We start from the raw sequence: 15,731 nt of genomic DNA, 5'->3' as shown, positions 1-15,731 counted from the left end.
GTAGAAAATGTTTGAGTATACCCACATTTGATTATGGTCCAAAGAAGGATTCTATTTTAAATAAAAGCCGAAAGGATTGATGAAGATAAGAATCTGTTAATAACAACTACTTGAAGGCTTTACTTTTGTTCTTTGCTTTTAGCCTAGTAATTAGATGAACTTTATAAGGAGCATTTGCTGAGTCCAGTGGATGTCAGACTCATAGACCAATGAACTGGGGGTCAAATGGGAGCTGAAGGGTAGATCAGCCTGTGAGCATGTGGGCATGTGGGGGTGGAGGCGTGTGGGCGTCTCAAGGCTGCATAGGGTGGTTAAGCAGTGGAGGGTTCCTTCAGTAGCCAGTCTAGGAAAAATGCTATTCTACAAGAAGAATGATTCTCCCACCAAATCACCTATTTCAGTATTGAACAGTGTGAAATAACTTCTGTTTTTCTCGTCTAGACCTCTGCTCTTCCAGGCAAGTGAACATGTAGCCAATAGTCCTGCGTTGGGGGATGTGATTCCGTTCAGCATCATTATTCAGTTTTTGTTCACGAGAGCACCCGCTGAGCTGAAATCTCCTTTCCAGGTAACAAATAAAGTCAAGCCAGAACCATTACCTTTGTGAATCCTGAGTCCCTACTCACTGAATGATTCCTGGCCCGCTGCTGCTTTGTTTAGTTGCTGATGTCTATCTTTGACAGTGAATAGATAGTAGAAAAGGAAAACTCCCACTGCTCAGTGTCTTCTTTCTCAGCAGTGCAAAAAATTACCTGATGCATCCAGAATTTACCTTTAATAATGACACAAGTAATTTGTGTTCATAAAGAATTTTTGATGTCAGCCCCATTTTCTTTGCTGACCCACTGTCAATTGGCAAATCTAGAAGGCTCCTTGGTAGTCAGGAAGGTGCACCAAGGCCTGTGCACCCTTCCCACTTCCCTTGGACAGGTTTTGGGGCAGTTTCACCTTGGGAATATTTGAGAGTGCTTTTCGAACCAGCACTTGCTGCCATTTACTAAAGAACGCGTATGCACTCTCTCTCATTGTGTTTCAACCCTGCAGAGGGCAGAGTGGTCCCACGCACGCTTCTCTCAGTGGCTGGATGACCATCCATCTGAAAAGGACAGGCTCCTCCTCATCAGGTAAAGCCAGGTGCTCCAGGGGCACCCATCTGGGCTGGAAGCCCAAGGAGGGTGGGGATGCAGGAGAGGATGAGGGAGCAGTGCCTGGGGGCATGGACATGTGACTGCATCTTCCGGTGGCAGGCCACCTCACTGCCTAGGCACAGGTGCTGGAGCAACCAGCAGTTGGAAATGTTGGCCACAACATCTTTTGCTTTCTTTCATTCCAAACCTTCGTATCCCTGATGTGCAATCCTGTGTCCCATGCAACCCTAAGGACCATGCATTTGTACCTTTGAAAATCATCATCTGCTATGAAAAGTTTTGCCCTAGCTCCACATCTTTTACTTCATTTTCGTGTGCTGCAGTTACTGAATTGGTGGAACACAGATGTGAGTGAACTTTTAAAAATACCCAAGTGCGAAACAGTTCTGAGGAGGAAACAAGGACAACCCAGCAGCTGCTGGGATACCATGGCCCTCCAGTAGTGCCCCATGAATGCATTTACATACATATGCAGGTGCCCTTGCCCACACACCTGCACACACCCCCATGTATCCCAACCATGCCCAGGGTGGGGTGCTTTAACTGTCATACATGGCTTATTAAGCAGCACTCTTCCCTGCAACTGCTCTCATCATCACCAGAGACCTCTCAGCCACCAAACATTCCCATTCTTACCTTACCACTCTGTAGCTTTAGCTAGAGTTGACCACCATTTCCTTCTGTAAACTCATAAACTGGGACTCAGCACATTTTTATTGATGCTGAGCTCACATTTTATCAGCATGGTAGGCCCTGGGCCAGGAACCGAGGATACGAAGTAAGCCGAGATATGGCCCTGTCCTCTCAGAGCTTGCATTACACCACAGCCATCTGTTTCTGTTCTAACTTCTCTGGCCATTTTTTTTTCTGTGTCATTTGCTGAATTATCTTCTTCTAGCCATTCCTTAAATGCTACCATTTCCCATATTTTGTTCTTCTCGTCCTGCGTCTGCCTTGGTTCCCAGGTGAGCTTGTCCAGACCCGTGCCTCTAGTGCCCCTTCTATACTTAAGAGCCCATAGGTCTGTGACTGCCTATTGATGGGGCCTAGGCCCAGTAAACCTGCTATCATATGTCACCACCCACAGAAATCTCAACCCCAAAATGGTCAAAATAATTCTAATCTTTTCTCTCAAACCTTCTCATTCTCTTATACTCCCTGTCTTGGTTGGGAGGTCACAATCACCTAACTAGCCAAGCCGGAAAACCTTTACATCATCATTCAACTCTTCTGTCATCCTTATTCCTCAAACCCACTCTGTTGTGCCTCTAAAATAGCTCTTGAAGTCATTCTCAACTCTCCCAGGGGATCCCAATTCTGTTGGTCTGGGCCCACTGCACCCAGTGATCCTTTGTTAGCCTCCGTGCCAGGTCATGAGTTGAGTTCCCTAAAGCCAGAGTGGGGCTGATATGATGAGGTGGTTCTAAACCACATGTGCACACAAGAATCATTTACACAGCTTGGAAAATTCCTAGTGCCCAGGTCTCTCACCCTTGCCTACCTCAGAATCTCTGGGGTAGGCCTGGTATCAGGATTTCTCTATAGCTCCCCAAGAAGGTCCAGGGTGCAGCCAAGGGCGTGCACCCCTGCCATAGTGGGTCATATTTCAGTTAGGATGAAAGACTGCTGAGGAAGCTATGACAGGTCAGTAGGAAACATCAGCCTGTCAGCTTTGTTTCCAGAAGTGACCCTGAGCCCTCAAGCTTGGTGCCCACATCCTACATGAGCCACTGGCCCTCTGGGCATATGTGTGGATAAAGATTAGCTCGGACTCTGCTCTTTTTCCTTGCTTATCTGTTACTCAGCTATGAACATCTGACACAGAAATGGGAGAGGTTACCAGCCCCGGTGAATGTTCCTGGTAAAATCTGCCCTCGGGAAAGGCTTTGGATTTAGGTGAGGAGTTTGGACCTGGGCTAACACAGGGATTTGCAATGTCTGTGTGGATTATTTTTCCTGAGTCCCAAAGAGTCACTCAGCTGCAACACACTTGGTAATCTTAAAAAGAGGATTCAGTTAATTGAACACATTCATTTTTCTCATCTTAACAAGTTGGTCATTTTTGTCATCTTAACAAGTTGGAATGAGTTCATCCAAAACAGTTATCTTGCTGTGGGTACATCACAAATCTGTTTTCTTTTGCTTCTCTTTAAAAATGTCTCCTGAGTGATTTCATCAGCAGTGCTGTTGCTAAGCCTATATTTAGCAACTGAAAATCATGCTCAGAAATACTGTCATGCTTTTTTAAAAAGGCATATCCATCCCTCCACACATGGCTGATTCCAGAACCTTCATGCCCTTAGCAAAAAATTGAGCTGTCCTTCAGGGATTCAAAAAAATACTGTACTCCTGATGAACCCCAGGCTCTTGGCAAGGAGGGGACTTTTGTCCTAGAGAATGTTCTTTCTTATGTATTATTGGAAAACAATTTTGTTCTTGCATACTGAAGCATCAGTGGATGAATTTCTTTCCCCTGTAGACAAACTGAGGGTGAGTATTGCTCTTTAAATGTCAGTAAATTTGTTTTAGCTTCTGGGGCAAACCTTGTTGTATACTCATTCTGTTCCTCCCAGCGTAATATGTTAGGTTGTCATAAAATAGGGCAAATTGAGGATAGTGTAACTACTGCTGCTGAATAAATGGGAAATAGTGAACTATCCTGCCTTCCTGTTTTCTTCTGACACCAGATGCTTTCTGGAGCTTAAATGAATACCAGTCAAGTTCATTTGAAAATCAGAGTAATTACTTACTCATGGGACCAAGTGGTGTAAAGGGGGGCAGTTTTCTGTGTTCAGCCTGCATCAGGCAAGTGCTCCAGACACGTGTGCTCCCTCAGATGCAGAGGCAGCCGCCTAGCTCATGCCTGTGGGTAAGTGCTGAATGCGTTTTCAATAAAGATAAAGAATGAGTCTTTGATGGAAAGATTTCTCAAGCTCTGTAACAGCAGTGGGGTTGGCCTCAGATCCGTTTACTCTGGATATTTGCCGTGGAGAGCAACTCTTCTTCTTATGGCCCTCTTTGAGTAGGAGTACACTTTTATGATGTCAAAAATGTTCACAGACCTTATTAGCCTAGTGGTACTTTTATCTACACCATCAGAGAATGTTTGGTGCCATGTGCATCCTTGGATCCCTTGCCCTCTCGCCATGGTCCAGGGTCCACAGTCTGGAAGCCATTCCCTCAGCTTCTCTGTATTTCTGTAGAACTCCCAAGATCTCCATTGATGGAGGGAAATGTTTCTCCTCCTGGTACCCCTATGTCACTAGCTACCTATCAGTTCTGTGAGTGGAGTGCCTGAAATAGGACCAAGAGGGAGGATGGAACCAGGGAAAAACCTGGGCTTAACTGCTTATTGAGGCTTGTAGTGTATCTTTAAGTCATTTATGCATTTCAGTACTTACTAATCACACTGAATATTTAAATGCCTGACAAAAATCAATGTTGTTTTCTATGAAAACCTCCACTTGGCTAGTTTTTGTCATGTTGAGCAGTGTTGCCATGTTACCACACACCATTCCTCTACTAATCGTGTTTTGTTTTTTCCCAATAAGGATAACCTCAATAATCTACTTATTTTGGTTACAAACCAGAGTTAAGACTGTTACATAACGCTTGGCCTGACTTCCAAGAAAGCTAATGTTTTGCTTAAGCAAATGAAGTAATTTAATAAGTACTCGAAAATCTTGCTGTAATTTCATGTGGGAGGGCAGCTTAATGTTTTTTCCCCATACTTCTGATGGTGTTTTTGATGACTACCCAAAAATCTAACCAAATTCATTTCTGATCTTTCTTCTCCATATTGTGTAACTTACGTGATGTCTTATCCTTTTAAATGCCAACGAAACTAAGTTGATTTTTGTCCATCAAATATATCTAATCCATTCACTATGAAACGATTATAGTTCCTGTGAATTTAAACACTTCTTATACCTTCTTATTCCAGAATAAGACACCTCGGTGTCTTAAAGACAGATGAGCCCTTGGGGATTTCTTTACTGTGTATGATTCTGTAGGGACTACATTTGGGGAGTGGAGACAATTTCCCAGGATGGCGTACCAACTAGAAGCATATTACTAGAAGAAGCAAGTTTTTTTCAGAGACACGTATCTCCATTCAGGGTCAGCTCTGGTTGAACTAAGGCATCTCACAAAACATTGTTCTCTAAGAGCACTAAATACCATCTTGCATGCCAGTTGAGAGTGGTATGTTAGCTGGGACTTGAAACTGGGTATGTGAGCTGAGTAATGGTATGAACTTACATGTTATTTAAAACAGCTGCACATCTTCTGGCTCACGCCTGTAATCCCAGCACTTTGGGAAGCCGAGGCGGGCGGATCACGAGGTCAAGAGATCGAGACCATCCTCGCCAACACAGTGAAACCCCGTCTCTATTAAAAATACAAAAAAATTTGCCGGGTGCAATGGCAGGCGCCTGTAGTCCCAGCTACTCGGGAGGCTGAGGCAGGAGAATGGCGTGAACCCGGGAGGCGGAGCTTGCAGTGAGCCGAGATCGTGGCACTGCACTCCAGCCTGGGCGACAGAGCAAGACTCCATCTCAAAAAAAAAAAAAAAAAAGCTACACTTCCTCAGTAAGGGCTTGCCTATCCCCCTACATACCTGATTTAAAGTACTCCTGCCCTGACCAGAGCATGGAGCCAGCCTTCAGGGATTCCAGAATGCCGGATCCTACTGAGTCAAGGCTGTTGATAAAGAAGTTAGATCGTTTCACAAACCTGTGTGACTCCAAGATGGTTTCCATTCTTTCCTGCTGCCTGGAGTTAAGAAAGGCTTTTCTTAAAAGGGAGCATTTGAAGCGAAGTCCTAAGAGATAAAGAGCTGCGCAAGAAAGCAAACAAGGAAGGGTATTCTAAGGATAAGGAAGATAATGTGCAAAGTGCTAAGAGAATGTGGCTCTTTAACTGAAACATCCAGTATGGCCAAAGATAAACAGGCCCTTTGGCACCCCCTACTTTGTTAGGCAGAGACAGCTTTATTTCATAGTAATGTATGAACAAACACCCTTGATCTTTCCCTAGGTGGGCAGTCAGGTTGGGCCATACAAATGGGGCAAATATGCTTTGCACATTACTTGGTAACACAAAAATGGAAACTAATGATTTGAGGGTCTTTTTAGGCCACATCAGGCTATCTAAAACCCAGCAGTAGCACAGAGGGCTGGAAGCAGCTTGATGATGAAGCTGGTATTCAGTTGGGTTGAGTCTAGGCACTGACCAGAGCATAGAACCAGCCTTCAGGGATTCCAAAATGCTGGATCCTGCCAAGTCAAGGCCATTGATAGAGAAGTCAGACCTTTCCAGATTTCCTATAAATAGGGCATGGCAAGTGCTGTAATACTTCTCGGGGAGATCTCTTGCTGTAATATGGAAGACTGACCAGAACAGGGGAGAAAACAGCAGTAGGATGCTCACCACCTTAAGAGGCTACAGCAATCATTAGGGCACAAGATAGCAAGGGTTCAAAGTGAAGCAAAGGGGAGAGGAGGGACTGGATGTGGAAATGTGTGTAGCAAATTAATAGGATTTGGTAATTGTTTCGGTGCAGGAGGGGAAAAGAACTTAGAGACCTTAAGTTGATGGAGCCCTTTGTTGAAATAAGGGAAGGCCAACAGAACGCTGCCCCAATTTTTTGACAAGTGAGTTTGAGGGCTACCTGGAAGCAAGTCAGATAAAACTGTCCAGAGGACAGGAAGAAGCAGAGATCAGGAGGGGGAGGTCGAGGGCTGGAACTTAAGAGATCTGAAATCCCTTTACATATGACAGTGGCTGGTGGGATGAAGGGCACTACAAACTGATCAGTGATAGCCAGACTCTGGGGAAGTGTATTCCCCACAATTCAATGAAAAATCTTGAACGAACCCAATTAGATTAGTATTTTCAGTATTTGAGAGCAAAAAGAAAACCACTTAAGTGCTATTGTATGTGAGCTGAGTAATGGTATTAACTTACATCTTTATACAAATGCTCCAACCTCAAACTGAAATTTTGAAGAAAATATAATTATGACAAAAATGTATTTGTGTACCTGGTACTTAAATAGACCAATAATTAAAAATTAATCTCGTAGCCAGTCTTTTTAGCTCCACTTAAACAGATGATCTGGTTCAGGGACTAACGAACTTTTTCTGTAAAAGAAGGGCCAGATATATTTCAGACTTTGCAAGCCACATGGTCTCTGCCTCAACTATTCAACTATGCCATTGTGTGACAGCAGCCACAGACAATATATAAATGAACAAGCATCAGGCCAGATTCAGCCTGCAAGCAGTTTGCTAACCCCCAACCTAATCCATGAGATCATAATCACAAATAATGGAATGGTACCACATCCCCTTGATTAAATTCAGACTGCTTCCCGATCATGTATTTTGCCATTACAGCCCAAGAGCACTTATTCTAGTTGTTGGTTGTTCATAGTTCACCAAATAACAGGAATATAATGCATCTACTGGTGTTACCGAATGTGCCAAAGGGCCCTATCCCCTTGTACTCTTGAGCGTGCCTTTCAGAGGTGCAGGATGCCCCTCATGAGCTCTGGGAGTAGGCACAAATGCCCATTCCGTTGCAGGTGTCTTCAGCAGGGAAGCAGGGAAAAGGGAAATTGAGAACATATTTACACAGCCAGAGGACTCTGAGTATATGACTAGACCACTAAGAACAATGCAGACTGAAAACATGGTTATAGTTTTTCATACTAAACGTAGTAACCATAGTAACACTACCAGTAAATGAGTGAAGGCTGTTGGTCACTTGGCTTGTGAAACTGAGCATTAACAGTTCCAGAAATGAGATTATTAATTTTTATATATTGGTATCCCCTTATCTGTTTTATGTGATTTATGTAATATTTTGACATTGTTTTCATTTTGGTTTTCAGGGGAGCCCTGGAAGCTTATGTTCAATCAGTGAGAAGTCGAGAAGGCAAAGAATTTGCACCAGTTTATCCCATAATGGTTCAGCTGCTTCAAAAGGCTATGTCTGCTCTTCAGTAATGATATGAAATCTTTGTTCATCTCCACTTTGTGCTAACCCATTCATAGTTGGCAGTTAAACACATACTCCAAAAGACAGCTACTATCTACTATTTTAAGAATGTAATTGATCTGTATTTCCTATAGACGTTTACCTCTTTAGCACTTATACTTTAGCATAAAAATGTTGAGTCATCACAACCTTTTAATTCCATGGACCTGCTTTTTCCAGAAAGATGTTTTCCTCTTTAAGATTTTTGTACAAGGCTAAAATTTCTTTCCCATCCATAACCAAGTCCTCCTATGGGTACTCAAGTTATATAATATGTACCCTGCTTCCCCCAACCCTGCCTTCTTCACTAAATGGGCATGTAGCTCAGTGGTTTCCAAATTTGGCTGCACATTCATATCACCAGGGGATTTTTTTTAAATCCTGATGCCCAACTTGCACTCCATATTAATTAACATGTCTAGGAGTGGGAGCCTGACACCAGTATTTAAAAAAAAAAAAAAAATCCCCAAAATGATTCCAATAGACAACAAAGTTGAGGAACCACTGGCACATCCCCAAACTAAGATACAAGGTTAAATGGCCTTGTTTAAGTATGTCATACTGGATCTTTCTTTAAATAAAGCAAGGCTTTTGTTATACGTAGTCATGTTATTAAAAGAAGACCTTTGGGCTGTTTAACCTTGTAACAAAGATGCCACATGAAAAATAAAAATTTTTATTCTATAGCAATTCTCTATAAATAGTAGATAATCTAAGTCCTTATTTTCTGATGGCTCTTGTTCCACTATTAACATTTTTGTTTTTAATTTTTAAAATCCCATCATCAGCAGCCTCCTAATTAGCAGTGTTAGGAATTTGCCTTATGTTTTCCATCTCCTGAACCTGTTATTCTGAGAACTCATAAATAAAATTCAGCCAAGATTAATCAGTAGACGTCAGAGATAAGCAACTTTTTTTTCCATTTATTTGAAATAATATACAAGAATATAGTGTGCAAAATTTAGGGGCAACATCATGAAGAAGTGTAATGAACTGAAATCAATTTTACAGCTGTGATTCCTAACCAGAAACACCACTTGGTAAGTAACATGAAAAGCCATGATTGTAGCTCAGAGCAAAAGCAGCTGTATTGCCAATGTATTTGCTCTAATTTTAGACAGTTGGAGGAAAATTAAAGTGCAAGTGTTGCACTGCAATAAGTGCAAAGTCTGCCCCCACCATAAAGATTATGATGACAAAATATATTTAAGATACATGGCTGAGGAGATACAGAACACGAAGTTAAAAAATACAATGGTGTTGACTGTTAATAGCACCATTACAGTGACTATATCCCAATGCTATTAACTAACTTTACCTTGGCCTGGGCTAGGTCTCCACTGGAAATAACGGATGGCTGCTGCCACCTGGTGCATCAACTCAGCATGCCATGGTAACTGTAGCAGGTGGCTCTTAGGCTGGGACACCAACACCAGCCACCTGCCACATGTTCTGGTAGCCTCTTGGCACTGACCAGACTAGGAGCGCCTATGTTTGGCACAGATGCTGAGCCATGTGGTGGTTACTCAAGGAAAGGCCGACTCCCAGCTTCTGCTTCATTCCATCATGTGTACAATACAGATTAATAAGCAGTAAGGAGCCAATGTATAAACAGCAGTTACATATTTTTTAAATTCCCCTTTCGTACAATTTAAAATAAAACATGTATACACTTCTCCTCTCTTTCTACTGTACTTTAGCACCACAGGATATCGATTTTCAAGCCTATATTACCTGATAGACATATATGAAGTTCGGAAGAAAAAATAAGGCAATTTGGTTTAAAATGTTGATAGTTTTAGCTTAATGCTCTAATGGAGAAAGCAAATCCTCACTCATATTATTAAATCATTTCAAGACTCAATGCTATCAGTATCTTATGGTCACACGAATTGAGGACAAATGGTGAGACCTTGATCTTCTTACTTAAGTCTTTCCATCAAGAGTCAATGTATATGCAAATAGACTTAAGAACATAAGCATCCTGGTTTAATGTTGTTGTGAGCCCTGTGGAAATAAAATTAAACTCAGTGAATGTGTACAAATCAATACACAGTAATCCTATATATGAAATCTAAGATGTATAAGATATTTATAAATTTACTATTAGAAAATACTGCTTTCTTAAAGGTGATTTTTTTTTTTTTTTTTTTTGAGACGGAGTCTTGCTCTGTCACCCAGGCTGGAGTGCAGTGGCACAATCTCGGCTCACTGCAAGCTCCGCCTCCCGGGTTCACGCCATTCTCCTGCCTCAGCCTCTACGAGTAGCTGGGACTACAGGCGCCCGCCAACACACCTGGCTAATTTTTTGTATTTTTAGTAGAGATGGGGTTTCACCGTGGTCTCGATCTCCTGACCTCGTGATCCGCCCGCCTCCTCGGCCTCCCAAAGTGCTGGGATTACAAGCGTGAGCCACCGCGCCCGGCCTAAAGGTGATTTTAAAAAGCTAGCTGATACCTGATGGCTCAAGCATCCAGAAAATGTATGCAATGATAAGACACTGACTAGGATGAACAGAAAAGGGATACAGGAAACGTCCGAACACCTGAAATTCTAAATTAACCAAGAACTTCCAAAACTCAGTTCAGCCACCCTCTCATCTGACTACTGACCACTATTTTTAAAGAAATTGTTGAAACATTTAAACAGATGTGACCTGCATTTTACTAAGAAACAAACAGGCACATGTACACAGAATGAATTTAAAATATATTTGGCCAGCCCTCCTACTATAAACTAAACTATTGGTATCTCCCCTTCATTTTTTATTGATACTTCAAATTGACCCCACTGTATCACATGCAATTTTTTGCAATTAATCTAAAAACGCTGAACCTAAAAGATGCTAGTTTAGTAATGGAAAAGTTATAAGAAACAAGTCTATCCAAGATAGCTTATCATACAGACTTGTTTGCCACCATTCCTGGGCCTATTTCTTCTCCTCCTTGAAATTTTTCCATCTAGAAATTCTGTGCCAATGGCACAAGTCCCCCATGAATGGCAGCTAACATACCCCCACACCTCCAGCCTTATTGGTCCCTCACCAATTAAGGAAAAAAAGCTGTTGAGACATACCAAAAATTAGAGAAATTTTCTACTGTGATATTAATGGATTAATAATGCTTATCTTTCAACCCAACTAACTAGAAACACTGCATTCCAAAATTATTTTTCCAATTCAATGTTTAGAACATTCTTTTTAAAGCTTGCCTGAGATTTCGACTTTCCATGCTAAGAGTAAATGACACTTGAGGAAAGGTAGTCTTTATATAACATTATTAGGTTTTGAAGTATAAAAATGCTAGAGATAGCATCAACACAACCTCGTAAAGGTTGTAACAACTGCCCCAACATGCCAGTACACCTACACGGATAAGGCAAGATAATTTTTAACACTATTGAAACATACTGAATTGGTTCTTTTCCTCTTCCAACAGTCAGGATTTAAACGTTTCTGTTCTTCAGCCAAAGCCTTTGCTTCTAATGTGTACATTCTTCTCTCTTCATTCTTCATTTTCTTCCACCTGTCACCAAGGATCACACTTATGGCTCTGTAAAATAAATATTTACACAATGCTGAAGGCACACATTTTTCATAAATCTCATGTCAAGTGCTGCTACTTCAGGAGAAAAATGTGAAGTTAAAAAAGATGAAAATCTTGTCTATCATACAGATGGGAAAAGGTCAAGGCCACAATGCTCATTTCCAGTAAAATCCCGAATCAAATAATCCACTGTTTCGTATCAGCAGCATAAAGTATTCAACTTGTACTAAAAGCTAATCTTACTCTCTATTTGTGCCCGTAACCTATCAAATAGTTTTGATAAAGGTCTTTTTTCATTCACACAATCACAGTGAAAGTGTAGAATTAACTATGCATATTTTAGGCTGGGCGTGGTGGCTCACGCTTGTAATCCCAGCACTTTGGGAGGCCGAGGCGGGCGGATCACGAGGTCAGGAGATCGAGACCATGGTGAAACCCCATCTCTACTAAAAATACAAAAAATTAGCCGGGCGTGGTGGCGGGCACCTGTAGTCCCAGCTACTCAGAGAGGCTGAGGCAGGAGAATGGCGTGAACCCGGGAGGCGGAGCTTGCAGTGAGCCGACATCGCGCCACTGCACTCCAGCCTGGGTGACAGAGCAAGACTCCGTCTCAAAAAAAAAAAAAAAAAAAAAAAAAACTATGCATATCTTACTATTTCTCTCTTAAGAGAAAACCAAGTAAACCTTTAGACAGTATTTTTTATTACTTGAGAAAACTGGATAAACTCAAAATGGTAAGAAGTTAAACTGATAGACTACATCATGACAAATATTAGAAGCTATTTTCTCCTGTTTGTTACTCTGGTATGAAACCTACTAAAAACAGTCTCACCTAGGGCACACAGATGTAAACCACCTTCCTTCTATTAAGAGCTTTTAACCATTCACTTCGTGACACCAATATAAAACATAAGGTCCTGGAAATTTTGCACAAAGCACATCAAGTGATTTTTATACTGACTGATATGGAAGCCAAAGCAACAGGCATTTGTGCCTTCAAACAGTAAACCACAGAAGCTCTCCTACAAGTGTATTTGTCTTTTTATCCAATAAGTTAATGCAGTTAAACATTGTGCTGCATTTTCCTGTATTATAAACCAATTTTTGGGCTGGACGTTGTGACTCATGCCTGTAATCCCAGCCCTTTTGGAGGCCAAGGCGGGCAGATCATTTGAGGCCACGAGTTCAAGACCAGCCTGGCTGACATGGTGAAACCCCATCACCCCGTCTCTACTATTTGCCAGGTATGATGGCACATGCCTGTCATCACAGCTACTGGGGAGGCTGAAGCACTAGAATCGCTTGAACCCGGGAGGCAGAGGTTGCAGTGAGCCGAGATCCCGCCACTGCACTGCCAGCCTGGGGAACAGAACGAGACTCTGTCTCAAAAATAAATAATAAAATGAAAACCAATTTTTATATTCCATTTGCAGAACCCATAAAAAAAAAAAACTTTTAGTCTTGGGTTAAAGGTACCATATAATGGTTGACACATTTAAACAATTCAATAAATATTCACACCATCTCAGTCATCCACAGTAGGAAAGAATAAGAGATGTTTCTGAAGGGGGTGGCACTTGGGAAACATTTATTATTTTAAGCTAAAAGATGACAGGTAATGAAATGTACACAATGCTATAGACTATACTCTGTATTCCCTAACAAATGTAAAATATACACATCTAAAGATTATTTCTGCAGTGAATGTTACATCCAGATGGACATTTATAGCAACTTAAAATGAGCTACGTCTCTGACCTATTCTAGTCTCCATTCCCTCAGAATTTGCCTCCAAATGAGAATTTCTTTATTCACTGAATTAAGGCAGCTTTATTAGAGACAGGGAAAAATCCAATTCCAAAATTATGATTTATCCCATTCAGTTTAGAGATAGGTGACATCTGATGGCCCTCAATGTTAGATGATTACCAGTATATCTCATGGGAGCAATGCTAAAATGCAAAGAAAATATCAGATATGGCTGGGCACGGTGGCTCACATATGTAATCCCAGCACTTTGGGAGGCAGAGGTGGGCAGATCACCTGAGGTCAGGAGTTCGAGAACAAGCTTAGCCAACAAGGTGAAACCCCATCTCTACTAAAACTACAAAAAATTAGCCAGGTGTGGTGGTGCATGCCTGTAGTCCAAGCTACTCGAGGCTGAGGCAGGAGAATCACTTGAACCTGGGAGGCAGCGGAATCACTTGAACCTGGGAGGCAGTGGTTGCAATGAGCCGAGATCACACCACTGCACTACAGCCTGCGTGACAGAGCAAGATTCCGTCTCAAAAAAAAAAAAAAAAAAAAAAAAAAAGATTTTTGAGCAATAAAGGGTATAACCTGATTTAGAGATCCTATAAAAAGATCAGAAAACAAAACATCTAAAGATAAAATGAGATTTACACTCCTTATAATCAGGATAGTCCAGTTCCCCAGAATTGGAAATAAATACAGAATGCATCCCAGCTGACATTCTCAACTACTGGCGGGGAAGAGACTTACAGGGACGTGAATCCTGTTTCTAGATGTCAGATATGTTTAATAATTAAATACCAGAAATGTACAAAAAGAGAAATGCAGCATGTACCTGTCACTAAATCTAAGGCCAGTCATTTTCTCAGGAAAAACAAAAACTGAGCAAGGGGAAAGGTACAAATTATTCTTAAAATGTCTTTAAAGCCTAAAAGTCAGTCACAGAGAAGTAGACTTCCAAACTAACTTTTTTTTAAAAACATAGTTAAACCCACTCTTTTTACTGAAGAAATGGATTACAACTTAGATTAATTGCCAAAAGTCACACAAATGACTGACAGATCCAAGAGTTAAAAAATTTCAATAGTATTTAAAAAGGCTCTTAGCACTGGGCCCAGTGGCTCATGCCTGTAATCCCAGCATTTTGGGAGGCCAAGGTAAGCGGATCACTTGAGCTCAGGAGTTTGAGATCAGCCTGGCCAACATAGTGAAACCCCATGTCTACTAAAAATGCAAAAAAGTAGCTGGGTGTAGTGGCGCATGCCCATAATCCCAGCTACTCGGGTGGCTGAGGCAGGAGAATCGCTTGAACTGACAAGGCAGAGGTTGCAGTGAGCCAAGATCCTGCCACTACACTCCAGCCTGGATGACAGTGAGACTCCGCCTCAAAACAAAAAAACAAACAAAAAAAGGCTCTTAGAATTCTTGACTCACTAATTACACACTTATGTATCTAAAGGAACTAGAACAAAGCTATTCATTACTGTGTTACATCTGACTTTTCTCATGATATCAAGATAAAGGAAATGGTAGTTCTGATCCTCAGGGTACAAAGACTGGAAGAAGACAGCGTTATTAATATATGGAGAACGTGACTCTGGTTTGAGAGGGATTCAGTAGTAGAGGACTTGGAGATGAGTGAGGGTACAGGCAACAGAGTAGGAAGGACTTGAGCTGATTTTTATTCCCAGCTTCTACTGAGGACAGCTCTTAAGTTCAGCGTTTTGACAACTCTGGCAACTTGCTACAAACTGCCAGTTCCCCATACAATCCATAGTTTGCTCATGTGAAAAGCTGTTCCATAAACATGGAACAGTTAATTGTTAGAACTGTGTCCACTAACAGGTAAATAACATGATTTTAAAAGGTAGATCTTGCACTTTGGGAGGCAGGCAGATCACTTGAACCCAGAAGTTTGAGACCAGCCTGGGCAACATGGCACAACCCCATCTCTACAAAAAATACAAAAATTAACTGGGTGTTGTGGCATGTGCCTGTAATCCCAGCCACTCAGGAAGCTGAGGTGGGAGAATTGAGCCCGGGAGATAGAGGCTACAGTGAGTTGCGCCGCTGTACTGCAGCCTGGGCTACAGCACAAATAATAAAAGGTAGATGCTTACTACTAAGGTAGGTAACCTAATTGTCTACGTATTATAAAATAATTACATATAACCCTAAAAATTCCACTTAAACTTTTTACTTTAAAGTCAACCTGGCTGGGCATGGTGGCTCATGCCTGTAATCA

At 41.6% G+C, this 15,731-nt stretch overlaps 2 protein-coding genes across 9 annotated transcripts in view; one reads left to right on the top strand and one right to left on the bottom strand.

The window, feature by feature from the left end:
* The window catches only part of COG5 (component of oligomeric golgi complex 5), a 379,224-nt gene extending 370,143 nt beyond the window's left edge, over positions 1-9,081 (top strand). Inside the window, exons 20-22 of the mRNA XM_032761356.2 lie at positions 442-568; positions 1,045-1,124; positions 8,044-9,081. Of these exons, the coding sequence (XP_032617247.1) occupies positions 442-568; positions 1,045-1,124; positions 8,044-8,158 (322 nt within the window). The 3' untranslated portion in view covers positions 8,159-9,081. The remainder of the gene's footprint in view (positions 1-441; positions 569-1,044; positions 1,125-8,043) is intronic.
* Positions 9,082-9,092: 11 nt separating this feature from the next.
* The window catches only part of HBP1 (HMG-box transcription factor 1), a 34,017-nt gene continuing 27,378 nt past the window's right edge, over positions 9,093-15,731 (bottom strand). For all 8 annotated transcript variants that reach the window (XM_032761362.2, XM_032761366.2, XM_058425812.1 and 5 more), the window contains 2 exons: positions 11,599-11,740; positions 9,093-10,196 (listed from right to left, as the gene is read on the bottom strand). In XM_032761362.2, coding sequence (XP_032617253.1) covers positions 10,179-10,196; positions 11,599-11,740 — 160 coding nt within the window. In that variant the 3' untranslated portion in view covers positions 9,093-10,178. The remainder of the gene's footprint in view (positions 10,197-11,598; positions 11,741-15,731) is intronic.

Source organism: Hylobates moloch, unplaced genomic scaffold (genome assembly GCF_009828535.3).
Source record: "Hylobates moloch isolate HMO894 unplaced genomic scaffold, HMol_V3 SCAFFOLD_1, whole genome shotgun sequence".
NCBI classification, from domain to species: Eukaryota; Metazoa; Chordata; class Mammalia; order Primates; family Hylobatidae; genus Hylobates; species Hylobates moloch.
This window is presented reverse-complemented; position numbering and strand designations above follow the sequence as displayed.